General features: G+C 38.7%; 1 protein-coding gene across 1 annotated transcript; it reads left to right on the plus strand.

Moving 5' to 3' along the window:
* The first annotated feature begins 1,342 nt into the window (after window positions 1-1,342).
* Window positions 1,343-11,198, plus strand: LOC107765801 (1-aminocyclopropane-1-carboxylate oxidase homolog 1). The gene is made up of 3 exons (XM_075256989.1): window positions 1,343-1,926; window positions 10,225-10,546; window positions 10,620-11,198. The coding sequence occupies exons 1-3, from the start codon at window positions 1,424-1,426 to the stop codon at window positions 10,866-10,868; spliced, it is 1,074 nt and encodes a 357-aa protein (XP_075113090.1). The 5' UTR covers window positions 1,343-1,423; the 3' UTR covers window positions 10,869-11,198.
* The last annotated feature ends 619 nt before the right edge of the window (window positions 11,199-11,817 follow it).

Below are 11,817 nucleotides of genomic sequence, written 5' to 3' on the forward strand. Positions count from 1 at the left end.
TTTTTCTTCTCTCTATCTAGGCTTAGTAAAGTAGAAATCATTAGCTGTCAACTGTTCATAGTCAGCAGTGGAAGAGGGCGTAGCTTCTTTTTTGAACCCCCTTCTTCCTAAATTTTCTCTTCTATTTATAGCAAAATTTTCGAAATTTTCAGATTTGTTTTTTTATTATTTTTTATTTTTTAATTAAAAGAAATCCCACTTATAAATTGCTTTTATTTTTTTAGAAAAAAAAGATTCCACCTTTATTTACTTTTATTTTTAAAATTTCAACTTTAATTACTTTTATCTTATTTAAAATCCCACTTTTTATTTTTTTAAAAGAGAATCTCACTTTATTTAACTTTTCTTTAAAAAAACAAACCACTATCTTCTTTTTTTTCTTTTAAAAATGCTACTTTCAATTACTTTAAATTTTTTAAATTTTCAGATACCTTTATATTTATTTTTTATTTCCAACCTTCTTTTACTTTTTAATTTTTTTAAAATTTTCACAAAACTTTTTATTTTTTTTAATTTTCTACATTCTTTTACTTTTTTTTAAAAGAGAATTCAACCTATTTTTACTTTTATATTTTTTTTATTCAATACTTCCCTTTTTCTTATTTTTTAAATCAATCCCGAAATTATTATTTTTTTAAAAAAATAAAATAAAATAAATATTTTCGGATTTTTTATATAAAAAAAACAAAAAATAATAAAAAAAATATTAATAGTGATAATTCATATTTTAATTTTTTTTGATATTTTTATCCTATAATAAAAAGTGTAATAAAACTAAAATAATAGTAGGTTAAAACTCCCTAAAATATTTACATAAAAGAAGTGATAAAAAATTAAATGTTATCAAAAATTAGATGTTCACAGAGGTGTTCAACTGATCATCCTTCATTGTATCCGGCTACGCCACTGTTTTTATATACTATCTGTTATATTAGTTTACTTAGCTCAAAACCTATGCAAATAAGCTTTTTCCACGCAAGAGAAGATAGTCTTTATTGGGATTGAAGAAAGAAGTGGGATGATAAGGCCGAAGTGGTTGGTGAAATAGTAATATCCTTCTTTTCTTGCTTTCGTGGAGCATATGATTCCTTAGACAATTGATATTTTATCCGAACTTATTTTCTTTTTGTCCGTTCCAAAAAGAATGATCTCTTTCTGAATGTGGAAATAATTTAGCTTAAACTTACAATTTTACTCTTAATGAGAAGTTTTTATAACCACACAAATACTCTGGCCCCTTTTTGACTTGTTTAGGACCACAAATTTCAAAAGTCTTCATTTTTTCTTAGTAACGGAGGAAGTACAATATTTCAGCAAAGGACAATTGCATTATTTATGAGCAGTCTGTTGACCTTAACTAACTTATCTGTTAAGACTAAGAACAAATATATCTTGCATTGAAGAGTCTCAAGCTGAACAGACAATGGACTACGATAGATCTAAGGAGATAAAGGCTTTTGATGATACAAAAGCTGGTGTTAAAGGACTAGTTGATGCTGGAATTTGGAACATACCAAGAATGTTCATTAGGCCAGCTGATGAACTTGTTGAAGAGTTGAATCTGTGCAAGTCAACTCTAAAGATTCCAGTCCTAGATCTCAGTGGCATAGAAATCCAAGATCGACGTCAGAAGATTGTTGATGAAATAAGGGAAGCATCAGAAAAGTGGGGATTTTTCCAACTGATAAATCATGGGGTTCCTTCAAGTGTTTTGGAAGGAATGATTGATGGGATTCGCGACTTTCACGAACAAGATGTTGAGTTAAAGAAAGAGTACTATTCGCGTGATCGTATAACAAGAAGAGTGAGATATGAGAGCAATTTTGATCTGTATCAATCAAAGACCGCGAACTGGAGGGATACGTTGAACTTTTCAAGGCTAGTTTGTGGTCACATTGAACCTGAACAAATACCAGCAATTTGCAGGTGACCATCCGCTGCCCATAAATTGCTACTTTACATCAGTCCTGTTCTACTAGTTGAAATTGGTTAGGAAAGATCAGAACTATTGAATTTTAGTAAGACCAGTTGTAGTTTTTTCTTTTATGTTCTTGGCTTTGCAGAAAATCTTATCTGACAAGCAGATATGTTTACTTATTTAGCTGTTTTTTTCCAACATATTCTTTTATGTTCTTGGCTTTGCGAGGGAGAGACCCTCGCGACTCAGCATAGGCTCTTAGTAATGGACATCGGCATTATGATGAAGAGGAAGAAGAGGTATGCTAGTGGCCGGCCGAGGATTAGATGGGGAGCTTTAACCAAGGATAAAGCCCAGGAGTTGGAGGGGAGGCTATCCACTATGGGAGCTTGGAGGAGTAGTGGAGACGCGAGCACTATGTGGTCGACGACGGCGAACTATGTGAGGGAGGCAGCGAGAGAGGTGCTAGGTGTATCGAAGGGTTTTTCTGGCAGGCACCAAGGAGACTGGTGGTGGAATGACATAGTCCAAGGTAAAGTGGAGGCGAAGAAGGTAGCGTACGCGAAGTTAGCAGGGAGCACAAGCGAGAAGGAGAGGAGTGCGAATAGAGAGAGGTACAAAGTGGCTAGGAAGGAGGCAAAGCTGGCGGTCACGGAGGCTAAGAATGCAGCGTTTAGCTGCCTATACGAAGAATTAGGGGAGAAAGACGGGGAAAGGAAGTTGTTTCGGCTAGCTAAAGCGAGGGAGAGGAAGGCCCGGGAATTGGACCAAGTAAGGTGCATCAAAGACGAGGATGATAAAGCATTGATGGAAGAGTCCCAGATTAAGCAGAGATGGCAGACGTACTTTTATGGTCTTCTAAATGAGGAGGGGGACCAGGATATAGCGCTAGGGAACTTGGGGCACTCGGAGAGTCTCCAAGATTTTAGGTATTGCAGGCGCATTAAGGTGGAGTAGGTCGTGGGGGCTTTGCGTAAGATGAGTAGGGGTAGAGCGACCGGGCCAGATGAAATTCCGATTGAGTTTTGGAAATGTGTGGGTAGAGCAGGATTGGAATGACTGATTGGGTTGTTCAATGTAATTTTTAGGACGAAGAAGATGCCGGAGGAATGGAGGTCGAGTACAGTGGTACCGTTGTACAAGAATAAAGGTGATATCCAGTGTTGTAACAATTATAGGGGTATCAAGTTACTTAGCCATACCATGAAAGTCTGGGAGAGGGTGGTGGAGGTGAGGGTGAGGAAGACGACGTCTATATCCGATAATCAGTTTAGGTTCATGCCGGGCCGCTCCACTACGGAAGCTATCCGCCTTATTAGGAGGTTGGTGGAACAGTACAAGGATAAGAAGAAGGATCTGCACATGGTGTTTATTGACTTGAAGAAGGCGTATGATAAGGTTCCTAGGGAGGTGTTCTGGAGATGTCTTAAGGCGAAGGGCGTGCCGGTAGCCTACATACAAGCGATCAAGGACATATATGATGGAGCTAAGACTAAGGTTAGGACTGTGGGAGGCGACTCGGAGCATTTCCCGATTGTTATGGGATTACACCAAGGCTCTGCGCTTAGCCCGTTCTTATTTGCCTTGGTGATAGAGGCTTTGACATACCATATTCAAGGGGAGGTTCCATGGTGTATGTTATTTGCTGATGACATAGTTCTAATTGACGAGACGAGAGCCGGTGTTAACGAGAGATTGGAGGTTTGGAGACAGACTCTCGAGTCTAAGGGTTTCAAATTGAGCAGGTCTAAGACAGAGTACCTGGAGTGCAAGTTTGGCACTGAGTCGAGGGAAGTAAGCGGGGACGTGAGGCTTGGGTCACAGGTCATCCCCAAGAGAGATAGCGTCAAGTACCTTGGGTCGATGATTCAGGGGGACGGAGAGATCGACGAGGACGTCACTCATCGCATAGGGGCGGGCTGGATGAAATGGAGGCTTGCATCTGGAGTCTTGTGCGACAAGAAAGTGCCACTGATACTCAAAGGTAAGTTTTATAGAGCTGTGGTTAGACCGGCATGTTGTATGGGGCGGAGTGTTGGACGGTTAAGAACTCCCATATCTAGAGGATGAAAGTAGCATAGATGCGGATGCTGAGGTGGATGTGCGGGCACACTAGGATAGAGACAAGATTAGGAATGAAGATATTTGGAAGAAGGCGGGCGTCGCCCCTATGGATGACAAGATGCGGGAAACGTGGCTCAGATGGTTCGGGAACATGCAGAGGAGAAGCCTTGATACACCGGTGAGGAGGTGTGAGCGGTTGGCCGTGGTAGGTACGAGAAGAGGTAGAGGGAGACCTAAGAAGTATTGGGGAGAGGTAATCAGGCAGGACATGGTACGACTGCAGATTTCCGAGGACATGGCCCTTGATAGGAAGGCCTGGAGGTCAAGCATTAGGGTTGTAGGATAGGGGTAGTAAAACTTTCATTACTTCATACCGGGGGTGAGGCGGGATTGGATTAGGGTTGATCTTAGATGGCTTGCAGTTTATGTTGAACCCACACTATTCTTGTTGTTTATCTTAGCCTCGGGCCTTAGATTCTGGTTACTGTTATTGCATGTCATTCATCTTTTCATTTTTATGCTTCTGTTACTATTACGGTTTCTACTGGAGTTACTAATGAATTCTCTTTTCTTGTTTTTTATTTTATTTTCGTCTTTTTGAGCCGAGGGTCTATCGGAAACAGCCTATCTGTCCCTATCGGGGCAGGGGTAAGGTATGCGTACACATTACCTTCCCTAGACCCCACTATGTGGGATTTTACTGGGTAGTTATTGTTGTTGTTGTTGAGATCCTTCTGCAGATCTTCCTAATTTAGGTTTACTGTGCACCTCAGACAGTAGCGGAGCCAGAAATTTCATTAACGGGTACCAAAATATAAGAAAATAAACATACAAAGAAACTAACAAGATTCAGCATATCATATATATACATAAACATAAAATTTTGACTTAACTACACAATGTAATTTTCGGCGAAGGAGTGCCAATTGACAACCCTTAGATTAAGGTGGCTGCGCCACTGCTCGTGGAGCTTTTCAAGTATTGTAGATGGTTAATTATAAGGTGACCTTATTCACGGCCTTGTATTTTCGTCGAGTACTTAAAGCAACTGTTTGGACAGATGAGCTAAAATCACAACCAAATTTGTTATTGAGAGAGAATTGAAAATGTGGAATTTTGCCAAGGTGGAGATTTGTTGAAGTTTGGCAAAATGCCAAAGTCCCACATTGGTTGGGAGTTAAGTTTGGGGGGGATTTTTCCCCTATAAAAGAAGGCCTAATGTTTAGGATTGAAACACACCTCTCATTTGCCTTCTCATCTGTTTAAGACATTTGTATCTTCTCTCTTTAGTATTATTTCACTTGTATTTTTGAAGTGAAATAAAATATTGGTTGTGTCCGAGGAGTAGGCAAAATTAGCCGAACCTCGTAAATTCTGGTGTTCCCTTTATTATTGCTTTATTGTCTTATTTATTATTTGGTGGTTGTCATAATTTTTGGTATAGTAGTTGTGACTTATTCACACTATATACATTTGGCTTCCGCAACAATTGGTATCAGAGCCAAGGTACTGTCTAAGTATGCTCTGTGGTTGCAGCATAGTCTGATCTTCCACATCAGAAAAGATTTATCTTGGTAACTGAGTCAAGGTTCTGTCTGAGTATGCTCTGTAGTTGCAACTTAGTCTGATCTTCTACATCAGAAAGGAAATAATCTTGATTTGTGTCGTCAGCTATTAAATAATATTTGTGTCAAATATGTGAGACAATAAACAAGAAGAATCTACATCAAGTGTCAACAATACGTCATCATTGGCATCTTCGCTTATGACAAGAATTGTGTCAAATGCGAAATTTGCGGTAGAAATTTTTGACGGGTCCGGACATTTTGGGATGTGGCAAGGCGAGGTTCTAGATGTCCTTTTTCAACAAGGGCTAGATCTGGCCATTGAAGAAAAGAAACCAGATGTTATTGGAGAAGAAGATTGGAGAATTATCAACCGTGTTGCTTGCGGTACCATTCGATCCTACCTTGCTAGAGAGCAGAAATATCCATACACAAAGGAAACTTCTGCAAGTAAATTATGGAAAGCACTAGAGGATAAATTTTTGAAGAAAAACAGTCAAAATAAATTGTACATGAAGAAGAGACTGTTTCACTTCACCTATGTTCCTGGTACCACGATGAATGAACATATCACCAGTTTCAATAAGTTGGTCACAGATTTGCAAAATATGGATACAACTTATGATGATGGTGACTTGGCCTTGATGTTGTTGGCGTCACTTCCTGACGAGTACGAGCACCTTGAAACTACTCTACTCCATGGAAATGACGAAGTTTCTCTCAGAGAAGTTTGTTCGGCTTTGTACAGCTATGAACAAAGAAAGCGAGAAAAACAGAAGGGCGGAGAAGGAGAAACACTGTTTGTAAGGGGTCGTCCTCAAAATCAAACGAGGACAAAGAAGGGAAGATCCAAGTTAAGATCCAGACCCAGTAAAGATGAATGTGCCTTTTGTCGAGAAAAGGGGCACTGGAAGAAAGACTGTCTGAAGTTGAAGAATAAGGCCAAACATAACAATGGAAAGGCCATTATGGATTCAAATGTAGCTGATTGTGATGATTCAGACTTCTCATTAGTTACAACAGAGTCATTAACATCATCAGACATATGGTTGATGGACTCGGCTTGTAGCCATCATATGTGTCCCAACAGGGACTGGTTTGTGGAATTTCAAGAAGGAGAATATGGAGTCATCCACGCAGCGGATAACAGCCCTCTTACCTCATATGGCATTGGTTCAATACGATTAAGGAACCATGATGGAATGATCAGAACATTAACAGATGTTCGATATGTACCGGATTTGAAGAAGAATCTCATCTCTGTGGGAGCCCTGGAATCAAAAGGGTTCAAAATCATTGCAGAAAATGGAGTGATGAGAGAATGCTCCGGTGCACTAGTGGTAATGAAGGCTAATCGGAAGAATAATAATATGTACCGCTATCGTGGCAGTACAGTTATTGGGACAGCGACAGTGACATCCAGTGACGACAAAGAGGCAGAAGCAACCAAGCTATGACACATGCGCTTGGGACATGCTGGAGGAAAATCCTTGAAAACTCTATCAGATCAAGGATTGTTAAAAGGAGTAAAAGCTTGCAACTTGGAATTTTGTGAGCATTGTGTTAAAGGGAAACAGACAAGGGTTAAATTTGGTACAACGATCCATAATACTAAAGGCATTTTGGATTATGTACACTCTGATGTTTGGGGTCCTTCCAAAACACCTTCATTGGGTGGGAAGCACTATTTTGTAACCTTTGTTGATGATTTTTCCCGAAGAGTATGGGTGTATACAATGAAGAGCAAAGATAAAGTGTTGGGAATTTTTCTCAAATGGAAGACGATGGTGGAGAATCAGACAGGCAGGAGGATCAAGTGTATTCGCACAGACAATGGAGGTGAATACAAAAATGATCATTTCAATAAGGTCTGTGAAAATGATGGCATCGTCAGACACTTCACTGTTAGACATACACCACAACAGAATGGAGTGGCAGAACGTATGAACCGAACCTTGCTGGAGAAGGTACGGTGTATGTTGTCCAATGCTGGCTTGGGCAAAGAATTTTGGGCTGAGGCAATTACATATGCATGCCACCTCATTAATCGTCTACCATCTGCTGCTATTGATGGCAAGACACCATTTGAAAATGGTATGGAAAACCTCCTGTAGATTATAACTCTTTGCACGTGTTTGGCTCAACTGCATATTATCATGTGACGGAGTCAAAATTGGATCCAAGGGCAAAGAAGACTATTTTTATGGGAATTACTTCTGGAGTCAAAGGATATCGCTTATGGTGTCCTATGACAAAGAAAGTAATATTCAGCAGAGATGTTACCTTTGATGAATCTGCTATGGTAAATAAGGTAACAGAAGACACCAAACAAAATAAAGGTGCTTCTAAGCAGGTGGAGTTTGAGGGAAAATTTATTTTTCCTACACAAGAAACAGAGGAGGAAACAAATGAAGATTACCCTCTGGAAGGAGAGCCAGTAGAGGAGATTCCAACTCAGGAACCTCAACAACAACTTGAATCAATAGCAACCAGCAGGCCAAAAAGAACAATAACGAAACATGTTCGTCTCATTGAGACGGTTGCTTGTGCAACCTCAATTGTAGCTGATGATGTTCCTACCACTTATAAAGACGCTGTCCAAAGTTCAGAAGAAGATAAGTGGAGGATTGCCATGAATGATGAAATACAGTCCCTTCATCAGAATCATACATGGAGATTGGCCAATCTCCCGAAGGGAAAGAAGGCAATTGGGTGCAAATGGGTATTTGCAAAGAAGTAAGGATTTCCTAACCAAGTAGATGTTCGCTACAAAGTAAGATTGGTGGCCAAAGGATATGCTCAAAAGGAGGGAATTGATTACAATGAAGTGTTTTCTCCAGTTGTAAAACATTCCTCCATTAGAATTATGTTGGCTTTGGTAGCACAATTGGATTTGGAACTAGTTCAGATGGATGTAAAAACTGCGTTTTTACATGGAAACTTGGAGGAGGAAATCTACATGACTCAGTCAGAAGGATTCAAAGTTGCTGGAAAAGAAAATATGGTGTGCAAACTTGAAAAATCATTGTACGGATTGAAACAATCTTCTAGACAATGGTACAAGCGATTTGACGAGTTTATGTTACGGCAAGGGTACAAGAGAAGCAAATACGATCATTGTGTGTATTTGCACAAGCTTAAAGATGGTTCCTTTGTATATCTTCTCCTATATGTTGATGATATGTTGATAGCTTCCAAGAATTCGGAAGAAATTGATAAGTTGAAGATTCAACTGAAGAAGGAGTTCGAGATGAAGGATTTGGGTGAGGCAAAGAAAATTCTTGGCATGGAGATAATTAGAGATAGACGTTCAAAGAAACTCTGTTTATCTCAAAAGGAATATTTGAAGAGAGTACTTCAACGTTTTGGCATAGATGACAAGACTAAGCCAGTTAGTACTCCACTTGCTTCCCATTTTAAGCTAAGTACTATTATGTCGCCAATGGATGAAGCTGAACGAGAGTATATGTCAAAGGTACCATACGCAAATGCTGTTGGTAGCTTGATGTATGCAATGGTTTGCACAAGGCCTGACATTTCACAAGCTGTTGGAGTTATTAGCAGATATATGCACAATCCAGGAAGGAGCATTGACAAGCTGTGAAGTGGATTCTACGGTATATTCATAATACTGTAGATGTCGGGTTAGTTTTTGAGCAGGAAGACAATCAGTCTGTAATTGGATATTGTGACTCAGATTTTGCGGGTGATATGGACAAACGAAGATCAACTACTGGTTATGTGTTTACTTTTGCAAAGGCACCAGTTAGTTGGAAGTCTACTTTGCAGTCAACAGTTGCTTTGTCTACAACAGAGGCAGAGTACATGGCTATTACAGAGGCTGTGAAGGAGGCAATTTGGCTTCAAGGATTGCTAAAGGAGCTTGGTGTTGAACAAAAAGGTATTACAATTTTTTGTGATAGTCAAAGTGTTATTCAATTAGCGAAGAACCAAGTTTATCATGCAAGGACGAAGCATATTGATGTTCGGTATCATTTCGTACGAGAAATCATAGAAGAAAGAGGAGTCACAGTGAAGAAAATTCATACTACGGAGAATCCTGCTGATATGCTAACTAAGGTGGTGACTGCGATCAAGTTTCAACATTGTTTGGATTTGATCAACATTGTTGAACACTGAAGATTGAAGATGAAGACACAACCAAAATTTGTTATTGAGAGAGAATTGAAAATGTGGAATTTTGCCAAGGTGGAGATTTGTTGAAGTTTGGCAAAATGCCAAAGTCCCACATTGGTTGGGAGTTAAGTTTGGGGGGGATTTTTCCCCTATAAAAGAAGGCCTAATGTTTAGGATTGAAACACACCTCTCATTTGCCTTCTCATCTGTTTAAGGCATTTGTATCTTCTCTCTTTAGTATTATTTCACTTGTATTTTTGGAGTGAAATAAAATATTGGTTATGTCCGAGGAGTAGGCAAAATTAGCCGAACCTCGTAAATTCTGGTGTTCCCTTTGTTATTGCTTTATTGTCTTATTTATTATTTGGTGGTTGTCATAATTTTTGGTATAGTAGTTGTGACTTATTCACACTATATACATTTGGCTTCCGCAACAGATACTGCATAATGAAATCTTTGGATATAGGGAATTCTACTCCATCTAGGTGTTTATGCTTCAGCTATATAATGATTTTTTTCTGTTATTTTCTTAATGTCCAGGAAAACATTCCTTGAGTACATAAATCATGTCATAAAACTAGGGGAAACTCTTTTTGACTTACTATCAGAAGCTCTTGGACTAAAAACCGACTATTTGGAAACTTTGGAATGTGCCAATGGACAAGCGTTAGCATGTCATTACTACCCAGCATGCCCACAACCAGAGCTAACTCTTGGCGCCGATAAGCATACAGATCCTGCTTTCCTCACCATTCTGCTTCAAGATCAAAGTGGTGGCTTTCAAGTCATGCATAATAACCAATGGGTTGATGTTGAACCGATTGAACGAGGTTTGGTGGTTAATATTGGTGACCTTCTTCAGGTTCGCAACAAAACACATTTTTTGTCTCATTTATTTATGGATTATTACTTATCTTAATCTGATTTTGTAACAGATCCTATCAAATGACAAGTTTGTAAGTGTGAATCATAGAGTTGTAGCGAATAAGGCAGGACCAAGAATGTCAGTGGCATGCTTCTTCACTGGTGCTTTTGAACCTCCAAAGATGTATGGCCCAGTCAAAGAGCTCATATCAGAAGAAAATCCCCCTCTTTATAAAGAATTTACAGTAGGAGATTACATCACTAAGTTTTTCTCAAGACCACTCGATACGTCTGGTCTTGACCTATTCAGAGTGACATGACTAAAGGGCAACCCAGTGCACTAAGCTCCCGCTATGCGTGGGGTCGGGGAAGGGCCTGACCACAAGGTTCTATTGTACGTAGCCTTACCCTGAATTTCTGCAAGAGGCTATTTCCACGGCTCGAACCCGTAACTTCCTGGTCGCATGACAATAACTTTACCAGTTGCTACAAGGCTCCCTTCACCGACATGACTATACATCTCTATAGTATACAGAACAATGTCAAAATTTGTGATTTGCTGCCCATTAGTCTTTTACCAACAATGAGTAATAAGAGTGTTTTTGCATTGTCCTTTGCACTACTAAATAAACTTGTAGCCATGTTTTGCTTCATTTCTCTGTTATGAAGTTGTCAATATACAATCCATGTTGAGTGTTCTGTATTACCAGCTACTGTCAATTATTCAATGCATGAAAACATTATTCAACGTGAAGTTTAACTGCATTGGTCGCGAGAGATTGGAGAAAAAATAAGAGTGAACGAGAAAGACAGCATTTTGTGTACCATGTGAACAGATTGCTGTGTGTTTGTATCTATATCTATATCTGTATTTATATCTGAATTTATATCTATATATTGATCCACTCATAGATTTTCATCTAAATTAGTCAGAAATATGGAGGTAAAAAATTAATTAAAAAACTATAATAGAAAAAAATAAAAAATATAGAAAGACATAAATTGAGATAACCTATGACTATTTATACTTTGGAGTAAGTTAAAATATGAAATAAAATTAAAATTTACTTAAAGTATTAAAGATTTATTGACTTCAAAAATTAAAAAATTCAGGCGGTAAAATAAGATCTTACATAAGTATACAATTATTTATAAGATAAGAAAAAAATTAAATATATTATATTAAAAGGAGAGTAGTGAGGCATGATACTAAGACAAGTGGCGTATTGAAAAAATGCCACTTAGCATTTTTAAGACATAATCTAAATA

The sequence above is a fragment of the Nicotiana tabacum genome, chromosome 7 (assembly GCF_000715075.1).
Source record: "Nicotiana tabacum cultivar K326 chromosome 7, ASM71507v2, whole genome shotgun sequence".
In the NCBI taxonomy this organism is placed as follows: Eukaryota; Viridiplantae; Streptophyta; class Magnoliopsida; order Solanales; family Solanaceae; genus Nicotiana; species Nicotiana tabacum.

Excerpts from the sequence above, each read along its gene's own strand:
- LOC107765801 (XM_075256989.1), top strand. The coding sequence starts at position 1,424 with ATGGACTACGATAGATCTAAGGAGATAAAGGCTTTTGATGATACAAAA. Across the intron at positions 1,927-10,224 it reads CAAATACCAGCAATTTGCAG|GAAAACATTCCTTGAGTACA; the intron begins GTGACCATCCGC and ends CTTAATGTCCAG. Across the intron at positions 10,547-10,619 it reads ATATTGGTGACCTTCTTCAG|ATCCTATCAAATGACAAGTT; the intron begins GTTCGCAACAAA and ends ATTTTGTAACAG.